The sequence below is a fragment of the Eublepharis macularius genome, chromosome 14 (genome assembly GCF_028583425.1).
Source record: "Eublepharis macularius isolate TG4126 chromosome 14, MPM_Emac_v1.0, whole genome shotgun sequence".
Classification (NCBI taxonomy): Eukaryota; Metazoa; Chordata; class Lepidosauria; order Squamata; family Eublepharidae; genus Eublepharis; species Eublepharis macularius.
The window spans coordinates 50776807-50788954 of NC_072803.1; the positions used below are offsets into that span (position 1 = coordinate 50776807).

Sequence of the window (12148 nt, forward strand, 5' to 3'; positions counted from 1 at the left end):
CATCGTTTTTGTTTCCGTAATAAACATAATGAGTGGACCTTTATTCAGTCCAAATGTCCATCTATTTCTCAATTAATATGCCTCCCTAGAAAGGCACCGCCCAGAGCCCCTGAGGATGAGCGGTTTATAAATTGAAATACAACAACAACAACAACAACAACCACAACAACTGATATTCCTGCTTAGATTAAGCAATGTATGATTTTAGCATTAACTTTATAGAGCTTTCAAGGGCCCTACCTGTTAGAGTAGCTTTGGTTGTGGCTTGGTTGCTTCTGGGTACTGTGACTTCGGCATGGTCTCCACCAGAAATGGGTGCATACTTGATCCTGTACGTTTCAGGGGTTGCTTGGCTGTTCTTCCACTCTAGGGTGATGGTGTTGTCTGTCTGAGAGACACGCTTCAGATTTTTTGGCGGATCCAGATCTGGGGAGATGGAGAAGATTATTTCTCGTCTCGATAGCCAAGATATGCAGCTCTATGAAACTGCTCCATAATGATCCACATTTTGGTTTTCTTGTTCATTGTTGTCAAGTCTTGCTCACTGTTGACTAGCAGCAGCTCTCCAAAGAAAGGTCTTTTCCACATCTTCTCTCTGAGATCATGAACCTGGGACATTCTTCATGCAAAGCATGCACTTTACTACTGAGCTCTGACCCCCCTTTTGGGCAAGGGAGTTGGTTAACAGTGCAACCCTAAACAGATTTACAAACTTCTATGCTCATTTACTTCGATAGATTTAGAAGGATGCAACTCTGTCATAGACTGCACATTAAATAAGTTTTAGGATTCTTGTCACCACTGTGATGAATTCAGTTTATATAAAAGCAATAATTTTTCAGAAATCTGTGGTTCCCTAATGAGAACATCTGAAACACAACTTGCCCATCCCTGCTGATTTTCTCCTGCAATGCACAACCACAAAAGCTTGTTAGGTGCACACTGTGATGCATTATCAGTTCATGCAAAGTAACTGTGGTGGCCAGCAGGAGTAGTCTGTGAATTTAATGTGCACCAAAGAACATGTCCTAGGATCGCCTGGAATACACTGTGCTGCTGTGGCCGGTGTATAGAGAAAAGTTGGTGGGGAAAAGTTTTCTTGTTTGAGAGGGGGAATGACTCGGTGGTAGACTACATGCTTTACTTGCCAAAGGTCCCAGATTCAATTTGGCATCTTCAGTTAAAGAATTGTAGGAAGCAACTATTGGAGAAGACTTTTTTCTGCCTGAGACCTTGGAGAACTGCTCCCAGTACTGGGATAGATAGGTCAATGATCTGATTTGGTCTAAGGCAGCTTCCTATGATCCTCCAAAGCAAGAAATGAACAGCAAGCAGCTCTTTACCTGTGACGAAGGTCTCCGTCACGGGGTCGCTCTCCATATCCCCGCGTCGCGACACAAGTGTCACCTCGTATTCGGTGTGTGGTTTCAGATTGCCAATGGAGTATTGGCTTTCATCCTCCGAGAGGTCGATGGATGTTCGGTCCCCAGGGACCTCCTTGGGCCCAAAAGTGAGTTCAATGCCATCAATTTTGGCAAAGGGTTTAAACCAGGTGATCAGTGCTGTGGTGTCTGTAACATCCTTCACCTCAATCTGACTGGGGGCATCAAGTTCTGGGGAAGGACAGAAGGAAGGAAAAAGCAGATGTTTTAAAAGGTGAATCCCAGAATTCTCATCAATCAACAGCAATTTTGAAGACAAGTAAAACAGATTTCTATAGTGCTTAGAACTGCTATTCACCCTACTGGACGACTTTCAAGTATCATCAAAAGGCCTACATGGCAAAGAGAAGCTTTGTGAGGATGTTTCGGCTCAGGAAAATAGCAGGAAGGGAGCGGTTTAAGCCCCTCTCCCACTGAGGTTCCAATCTGAATCAGGGTTCCAAGCATCTGCCTTTATAAAAAAGGGAACAGTTGGAAGCGCTAAACACAAAGTTCCCAGCTAGAGATATACAAACTCTCCCACAGCTTTCTTTGGACTGAAGTTTAAACTACATGAGCTTCTTTCCTGATAAATCAAAAACCTCTATGCTAAGGCTATTGGGTACTTTTCCTTCTTTTGCCTCCTTCACCTTGATTCATGCATGTTTACCCAGAAGTCTCCCTATGTTCGATGGGCTTACTCCAAGCTAAGCATGCACCAGACTGCAGTTTCTCTCAAATTTCACAGCTTTTCTCACATCGGAGAGTCTCTCTAGCTCTCTAGGGCAAAGACAAAGGAGACAAACAAGTTTCCTGCCAGTAAGAAAAACCTTGCGATGCATACTGTGCAGATGCAAGCAAAACAAAACAAAACAAAACAACAATCACATTAAATTTCAAACAGAAAAGCCCTTGAGTAAGTGTCATCTCTCCTTGGAATTCTTCTGGAGATAATCAGCTTGGAAAAGTTCAATTTATTCTTCCAAAGCAGTAAAATTTAACACTCACTCTCCTCCCAGTATCACACCTTTTTTGGCCCTGAGATGGCAGTCCCACCTTTTTCTTCAGCCTAAGGAGAGGGAGAGGAGGAGAGAACCATGTATGCTGCCCTGAAATCTTTTGGCTCTCCAGATTAGAGTTCCTCACTCTTAACTAGACAAGGGCATGAACGGAACCCCCCCCCCGAACACCCTGTTCATCGTTCAGTGCCATCCACAAACAACGAACAACGAACATGGATGAACATGAACTATTCCCGGACATGTTCGTTGTTTGTGGGGGCCAGAACCCCCCAACCCCCCCACTTAGCCCTCCTCCTCTCAAACCCACTTATCTGGCCCTTTAAAGATCCCTTTAAACAGGATTCCCCCCTGCCACCTGCCAGCTGATAGTTTAAAGGGCCCTTTCCTGCCACGTGCAAGGGGCGAAGCCCTTTAAACACCCCACATACTGACCTTCCCAATGTCCAATACCCACCAAATTTGCAGGGGACATAGTCCTTACTGTCCTCTGAAGGCCCCCCAAGTTTCAGAGAGATTGCACCTCGGGAAAGGCATGATCCATGGGTCTCCCCATTGGCTGTCATTTTCTCTTCACAGAGGCAAAAACGGGACTCTCTGCTGGAAGTACTTTGAAGGGTTAAAGCCAGAAGGAAAGCCAGAAGGAGTTCAGACAGAGTTCAGTCCCTCCCAGCCTCTGGTTGCCAAGGGGATTTATTGTAGCAGGTGCCAGACTGTCTGGCTTGCCGAATGGCTGCCGAAGGCCGACCACCTGTTCGTTTAGGATGGGGCCTCACGAACAGCTTGTTCGAGAACAACAGATTAGGCTGTCCATTGTTTTTTTCTGTTCATAATGTTGTTCGTGCTCATGTCTACTCTTAACCACTACACCAAACTGGCAAAGGGGAAGAGGGAAGTTGCTGCTTTATTTTATTTATTTTTTTGCTGCCACTTATTTCTTGTTGCTATTTGATGATGCTGGATGCCACCTAAGGATCCCTGAATGGGTAGTGGCACTAGAATAAGACTGACAAGGAGGCTTTCTCCATGGGACTGTCAGAACAGATGGCTACTACAGTGACCCATATGCTTTTCATCACAAGGGGTTTTTATTTATGGCTCCTATAAACACTATGTCTCTCTTTTCTTGCTTCTCTATTAACATAGCCAGATGGCCACTTACTTGTGGTTACCACCCTAGAGAGGCCAGGTCCCCTGGTTTGATTCTTCACAACATACAGAGACACATTATATTGGTGTCCTGGGGCCAGGCCTGGTTGCAAATACGATGTTTGTGGCCTCTCCAGGCTGCTCCTTATTCCTCCGTTGTCTTCCTCTTTCTGCAACACAAGTGTGGAACAATTTGGGATTTGATAAAACAAGGCAACCCCCCCCCCCTTCCAAGGATTCCTGGAGTCAAAGAGAAGTCACTTAAAGTTGAATTCTTCCTTACCAAGCTGTTAAAGATGATTTCCCACCCGCTGAATGGAATGTCTAGGGGATCCCACTCCACCTCCACAGAGGTCTCTTTCACTGACTTGAACTTTAAGCCATCTGGGGCAGGCAAATCTGGGAAACAAATAGCAGGAAGTTGAGGTACAGATTTCCACACAGACCTGAATTAATTATATTTACAGTACAGGCATTCCTGAGATGCTGTAACAAAAGACATTTACATACACTCCACATTCAAACAACATGGAGGAGAAGAGGAAAGAAAGACCACCAGATTTACTCATTGAACAGGGTCCCTTGAAGGTGCCAGGCTGCACATGGACAAAATCAACAGCAGCCCGTACATGAGCTTTCTCTGTGGTGGCCCCTACCCTGTGGAACGGCCTGCCTGAGAGCCCCCCCCCCTCCTGGCTGTCTGCAAACGATGCAAAACCAAATTATTCAAGAAGGCTTTTTACTCAGATGGAAGGGCTGTATTGTAGGGAGGGGGGAGGGGGGTCTCAGATGCTTGGCTAATGAGTTAGGTCCATAGACTTCACCACTATGTTGCCTTACATATTATCTGTTGCTTTAAATATGTACTCCTATATTCTACCTTTGCTTCATGTTGTCTCATGTCAGTTCTAGAATCGATTATGTTCTGTTTCAGCATTTCTTCAACTCTAATTGGAGCCTTGCTGATGCTATGTCTTTTAAAACTTGTATTTATTTATCCTATGACATTATTTATAGAAATGTCCTTGACACTGTATGGAAATGTCCTTGATACTGATTGTACTAATTGTACACACTATGGCCATATCCACACACATTGAATAATGATATTGTACTTTTCTTGTTATTTGCTATGGCTGTGCTGAAGCAATAAAGGATTGATTGATTGACATTGAATAATGCACTTTCAATGCACTTTAGCAATCCTTTGGAAGTGGATTTTTTGTTCCACACATGGAAAAGCAGTTCCAAATGTTCACTAAAGAGTATTGAAAGTGGATTATCCAACGTGTGTGGAAGCAGCCTATGTAATCCCCCTTGAGTCTAAGGGCCAAGCTACAAGTGACGAATGGCACTTGAACGGCAAGTGTATTTCTCCCTGTTCACTTGCCCTCCGCTCAATCCATTTGCCTTGCCGTTCAAGTGTCACTCGTCACGTGTAGCCCTCAGTGAGAAAGGCAGACTATAAATGACATAAACAAAAATAAATCATCAACAGGAGTATGATTTGTAAGCCAAGAAGAAAAATAAATTATAGAAACAAACAAGAAATCTGACATGAGGCAAATAATATCTATCTATATAATTACCCACCTCTCAGAAATGCCCTAGGGTTTTAGTAAAACTGGCCCCTCAGCTTTGCCACACTATCTGCAGACTGTAAAGAGCTTTCCTGCAGTATTTTCAGTAATTCTTCAGGGTGCAACTGTGATCAGAACCGAAATATTTGCCAGCTTGCTGCTGCTGCTTGGCACCATTTTGTTTTCCGCTGGCTGCACAACGCAAGACCCAAGTGAAACCAGGGAATATTGCCCTCTTTCTGATTTGCCTTCATGGCAGCACTATACAGCCAATCACACCAAATTTAAGGATAATGCTCCTGAATCATTTCCAGTTAAGGAGAGTTTTGGTAAGGCATCTTCTATCTCTATCAAACTCTTACTACCACTGGTTAACCTGCTCAACTATAAGTTTTTTTGCCGGGAAAGAGGGAAGACTAGCAGAGACAGCTGCTGGGGCAACCACCATGATAAGACAAGCCAAAATTTACAGCATTCTGGGCCTAGTCTTTGATAGAATGAGGCTTTCTACATTTGAGGAATTCATATTTGGAATTTAAGTTCTCTAATTCCAAATTCATCTGATCGTTCAGCTCAGTGAAATTTAATATACTCACATGTAGCGACCCGGGCACTAACTGGGATGCTCTTCTTGTTTTTCAGGATGGCAAATACACGGATAAAGTATTCTACACCAGGTTCCAGTTCCTGAATGGTGGCAGACGTGTGGTTTCCAGGCACTCGGAATTGCAGTTCTAAGCCACCAATGCCGGTTGGAATGTAGGTAATGAGGTATTCAGTGACTATATTTTCATTCTTCCATTCTAAGTTGACAGTTTTATCTGTTATGTCTGTCACTGTCAGCTCTTTTGGAGGAGAAACTGCCAAGAAAGTTAAAAAAATAAGGTGAAGTCACCCCAAATTTGTGGGAAACGTGTGCTTTGAAACCTGGGAGATGCTAGGCCTTTCTAAAGACTGACCTGCATGTTCTACAATATCATGTGACTAGCAACAGAGCCCGTTGTGAGAAGAAATACAACGGGGCCTTAGGAGGATGACACCAGCGCGGCCATTGCCAGAAGCGGGCTGCTTGGAACAGGCACAAGAAGCCAGTGCTGAGTTGTCTGCCAAGGCCTGGACAGGGTGGGCGTGAGTGGCTGTGGCTGTGAGTGGGCAAACTCAGCCCTGGATGGAACACGTGAGAATGGGGGCGGTGGGAGCTTTCTATTTTTTTGTCTCACCCCTTGGTAGGTGGGCTAGGGGTGGTCAGTCCCCCCACCCAGGGCACAGCTGCCATTGCCCATTGACTAAGACTGCTCCTGGCTGCAGATATTTTTGGATCCTTGAGCATGGAGCGTGTGTGAGTCTCCAATCACAGATTCCTTCCGTTCTCTAGTGACTCCTCTCTTTCTTTTTACAGCTTCTTCCTCACCCAATTTCATGACTCTCTTGTTCTCCCTCCTCCATTTTGTGCTTTCCTTGATTTCTCAATATATCATACCTTCTTTCCCTCCCCATCCCCATTGTAGCTCCACCTAAGTGGCATCTAACAGGAAGGGCATCTGGGGAAGGCAGTAGAGCATTGTCCTCTTGCTCTGTTTCCGCCACCACAGTTGGGTGCTCCTACTATCAGAAGAAGTACCAAATGTCAGTACCTTTTGATGAGCAAAGAGTTTGAGAGATGCCTGACTCACCATGCTACCTCTTGATGGCATCCTTGGTTTGCCCAAATGCACAATATATGCCAGGTAAATTTTTAAAAAAATAGGGCAAGGGTTAGGTTGGGACCCTTATATGATAAGTGATAATTTTCTGAGGAGTTTGTTTTACATAGAAAAGAATTCAACATTTTGTCTCCCCCACTGCAATCCAACCGAGAACAGACCAGGAAGGACGTTGAGTTTGCTAAACCTATAGCTCAGTTCTACATTGTACAATTTTCCCCAGCCAGACAACAATAAGAAGCTTAAGTTACAGAGCTGAGAAATGCAGTTTAAGATTTTAGGCTAGCATCTGAGTTTTAGCTCGAAAGAGATTTTTTTAAGTCGTGGGAAATATGAGAGTTTTTAAAGAAGTGGAGATAGTAAACTGGGAGTTTGGGAAAGGGTATAATTATGGTTGGGGAGAGAAATGATTAGAGAAAAGAGGTGGCTCCTGTGGGTTTGAAATATCTGCTGTAATTTACCTTCACCTATGGGATGGAGAGGACTTCGAACATATCCAGTCAAAGAGCTGGATTTAGCTAGAGAAAACCACCAAACTGCTTCTTTTTCACCAACTTCCCCTTTTCTGTGCTATTTATCTTTAACTTCCTAGCTATACTTGCTTCCTCCCTTCTTTGATGGGCTGATAAGTAAAGATTTGCTCTCATGTTGGTAGGCTATAGTACATGCTGAGGCCTCTATTTTGTTCATGGGTGTTAAGAGAAGTTAAGAAACAGCTGCCTACCGCTTCTGCAGGAAGTCTGCCCCTCCCTACCTGACTCTTTCCTTTTCCCTTTCTCCTTGTATGGGCTTTGGCAAGTTGGGACCTTCCCCCTGAATTCACATAATAGGTCCATTAAATGTAAGCTCCATTATCAAGAGCACCATACAGATGCTAGGGCCAGTGGGCGGCCCTCTCTGTGCAACATTTGTGACCCTACAGCGACATTTGGCTGGCTGATTTGCAGAACAAAATGCTCTGTGTGGTTAAAAACCACATTTATTCACAATCCACAGGACACTTTCCACATATATGTACAACCTTATTCCATGTAAATTATAGAGAATAACAGTTAGTGCGAGAGAATCTCAGGGGACTTACCATCAGAACAGTCATCACCTATGTAGCCTTCATCACAGATGCACTGCCCATCTACGCAGCGGCCAAGATCATTGCAGTTGTTTGGGCAGGATCGTTCACTGCAATCAATCCCTTGGTATCCCTCATCGCACACACACTGTCCATCAACACATCGTCCCCGGTTGTTGCAGTCCTTGGGGCACCGCTGTTGACTGCAGTCCACCCCAGTGAAGCCCTCATCACACACACACTGCCCATTGATGCAGCGGCCTTGGTTGTTGCAGTTGTTCACGCAGGCCAATTTTCCACAGTCGTCGCCAACAAAACCTTTGTTGCATATACATGCTCCATTGACGCAGCGCCCACGATTATGGCAGTCATTGGGACACCTCCGTTCAGCACAGTCCTCCCCTGTGTAACCCTCATCACACACACACTGACCATCAATACAGCGGCCGTGATTGTTGCAATTATTGGGGCACCTCAGTTGACTGCAGTCAATACCAGTGAAGGCTTCATCACACACACACAGGCCGTTAACGCAGCGTCCCCGATTGTTGCAGTCATTGGGGCACCTCCGTTCAGCACAATCCTCACCTGTGTACCCCTCATCACAGAGGCACAGGCCATTGAGGCATCGCCCGCGATGGTGACAGTCATTGGGGCACTTCAGTTCTCTGCAGTCTTCGCCCATAAATCCCTCATCGCACTCACACTGCCCATTGACACAACGTCCCCTATTGCTACAATCATTGGGACATCTCAGCTCACTACAGTCCTCTCCCATGAACCGTTCCTCGCACACACACTGTCCATTGACACAGCGCCCCTGGTTGTTGCAGTCATTGGGGCACCTCACTTCTCCACAGTCGAAGCCCAAGAAACCTTCATTGCATATGCACTGCCCGTTAATACAACGACCACGGTGGTTGCAATCGCCGGGACATCTCCGTTCGCTACAGTCGTCCCCCATGAACCCTTCGTAGCAGACACACACCCCATTGTCACAGCGGCCCTGATTGTAGCAGTTGTTGGGACAAGCCAGGTCCCCGCAATCCTCCCCGGTGAAGCCTACATCGCAGTAGCAAGTCCCATTGATACAACGGCCCCGGTCATAACAGTCATTCGGACAGATGAGTTCACTGCAGTCTTCGCCTGTGTAGCCTTCATCGCACATACACTCCTCTTCCACACAGCGGCCCCGGTTATTACAGTTGTTTGGGCACAGTGGCTCGCTGCAGTCTGCCCCACCGAAACCTTCCTTGCAGATACACTGCCCGTTCACACACTTCCCATGTTCGCTGCAGGGCACCAAGCACACTTCGAGGCTACAGTCCTCACCAGCAAAGCCATCAAAGCACACACACTGGCCGTCCACACATTTGCCTTGGTCATTACAGTCCCCAGGACATGCCAGTTGCCCACAGTCCTCCCCAGTGAAGCCTTCGTCACAGATACACCTGCCATTCACACACTGCCCCCTGTTGTTGCAATTCTTGGGGCATTCTGGTTCAGAGCAGTTGGGTCCTTTCCAGCCAGGCTCACAAATGCAACCACAGATGTCATTGCTGTAGTTGCCCCGTCCACTGCAGTAGGGTTTGGCCTCGATGTGACCTAGGCCGGGAAAACAAGAAGACACGTTATCTCCAAAGCAAGATCAGCAATAAAAACGCTCAGAAGAATATATGGTTGAGGTTTATAAAGTTTATTTTAAACATTTATTAGCGGCCTTTCTATCTTACGGCACTAAAGGTGGATTGCAACAGACATAAAAATACATTTGAAAGTCAATTTAAAATCACATCCTAAAACTATCAATCAAATACAGTTGTAAACGAAAGTGTCTCCAGACACCTTTTAAGGATTAAAAGTGAGGGGGAAGGTTGTTGCATAACTATGGGGCTGCCACCAAAAAGGCCCTCTTTTGTACCCACTAGATGAGTTTCTTTGATCAATGGGGCAGTCAGGAGAACCTGTCTCTCTGATCGTCTTGACTCCTGGGCAAGTACATTGCACATGGTATAGAAGAATTGGACAGAGAGATTCCCCCCCCCCGCCCACTCCCCTTTCTTCCCCAGATCACTAAAATTCAGGGTCACCCAATGAAATCCATAGGTGAAAGACAACATGAACAAAATAAAATAATTATTCACACAACATGTAATTAATTATGGAATTTGCCATCACAAAATGTGGAGATGATCACTAGCTTTTAAAGAGGATTAGTCAAATTCATGGAGGAGGATAGGTTTATCAAGGGAATTTAGCCAGGAAAATTAAATGGAATCTCCAGAGACCGAGGCAGTACACCTCTGAATCACCATTGCTGAGAAGACTCACAGAAGCCGAAGGCTTTGGGGAAGGATATAGTTGCCCAGGGCTTTTTTTCAGCTGGAACATGGTGGAATGGAGTTCCGGAACCTCTTGAAAATGGTCACATGGCTGGTGGCCCCACCCCCTGATCTCCAGACAGAGGGGAGTTTAGATCGCCCTCCGTGCCGCTGGAGTGGCGCGGAGGGCAATCTAAACTCCCCTCTGTCTGGAGATCAGGGGGCGGGGCCACCAGCCATGTGACCATTTTCTCCGAGGGCAACTCACTGAGTTCCACCACCTCTTTTCCCAGAAAAAAAGCCCTGTAGTTGCCCATTATGGGAAATAGGATGCTGGACTAGAAGGACCCTTGGTTAGATCCAGCAAAGCTCTTCTTATGTTCTTATCATACAAATGTTAATATACGAATTAATTGCCCTGACCTGGATAGGGCTGTTGCAACAATTACCACCAGATAATGTATGTGAAGTACTTTGAATAATGCTTATTATTATCATCACATATAAGCCTCATAACAGCCCTGTGAGGGAGAATAGCCAGAACTGCCGTAGCAAAGTAGTAAAAACGCCTGAAGATCTTGAGTTCAAATCTTACCTGATACAATATAGTGAGAACTTACTATATGGCCTTTGACAAGTTAGTCTCACTCAACTTTACAGGGCTGACGTAAGAACTGCGGACCCATTCTGCCATGAATTTTACTGGATGACTTGGCCTAGTCACTTTCCCTCATTGTAACCTACTCAACAGGGTTATTGCAACATAAAGTGGGGAAAGGGGGCTATGTACACCACCTTGAGGTCCCTGAAGGAAGGGTGGGATGAACATTTTTAAAAGTCTGATAAATTACTGAAGGGTGTGATTCAGACATGGACTTTCCCACTCCAAGTCCACCTTTATTCTACTGCATTGCTCTAGATCTTGGGAAGAGTTGGGCAAAAGGTCAGCTGTTCCACCTAGTGAAACTTTTGCAATGAACGCTAGACCAGTTGGCTCTTGGTCTGATCCATCAAGGTCCTAAAGTTTTAAGCAAGATATACTGTGGAATGTTTCATGTAGATCAGCCATATATTAACTATTAATTTCCCCTGGATCTGTCATAATGCTTTGTAAAAACAGAAGACATTGGTGGACCACATTAATTCTAGCTACAGATGAAAAAGTAGACCGCACAATACTGAGGCCAGATCTACATGATATAGAAGCAATTCCGGGCAGCTGGAAATACAGATCTTTCTGATACCAAGTCAGACCATGAGTCCATCTCATCAAGCACTTATTTATTGGATATGGCAACAGCTGCTGTCCAAGCAGGAGCCCCAAGGCACAGAGTGGTAAGCTTCAGTTCTGCAGTTCAAGCTCTGCTCATGACCTGAGTTCGATCCCGGCGGAAGCCAGGTTCTGTTAGCCGGCTCAAGGTTGACTCAACCTTGCATCCTTCCAAGGTCGGTAAAATGAGTACCCAGTTTCCTGGGGGTAAAGTGTAGATGACTGGGGAAGGCAATGGCAAACCACCCCGTAAAAAGTCTGCCAAGAAAACGTTGTGATGCAACATTCCCCCATGGGTCAGTAATGACTCGGTGCTTGCACGGGGGACTACCTTTACTTTTACCTACTGTCCAAGCACTCTCAGACAGATATCTGTGCTTACCACATTACCACCTGAAATACAGAAACCTCTCCCGAAAACAATGTTCCACGCCACAGGTGGTATACATCATCCAGTGTCCCTGCCCCCTGATTTATGTGGGCAGTACTACACGACCAGTGAGGGTAAGAATTAGAGAACATCTGTCTAGGATCCGTACAAAAAATTTAGAAGCCCCACTGGTGGATCACTTCATGAAACATCATAATAGTGAGAGGGAACTTCGTTATTCAGTCT

The 12148-nt window shown here is 45.5% G+C and overlaps 1 protein-coding gene across 5 annotated transcripts in view; it reads right to left on the bottom strand.

Moving 5' to 3' along the window:
• The window catches only part of TNC (tenascin C), a 118248-nt gene that overhangs the window by 69301 nt on the left and 36799 nt on the right, over positions 1-12148 (bottom strand). For all 5 annotated transcript variants that reach the window (XM_054997614.1, XM_054997613.1, XM_054997612.1 and 2 more), the window contains exons 3-8: positions 7954-9546; positions 5766-6029; positions 3873-3988; positions 3603-3759; positions 1344-1613; positions 241-426 (exon numbers count right to left, since the gene is read on the bottom strand). In XM_054997614.1, coding sequence (XP_054853589.1) covers positions 241-426; positions 1344-1613; positions 3603-3759; positions 3873-3988; positions 5766-6029; positions 7954-9546 — 2586 coding nt within the window. The remainder of the gene's footprint in view (positions 1-240; positions 427-1343; positions 1614-3602; positions 3760-3872; positions 3989-5765; positions 6030-7953; positions 9547-12148) is intronic.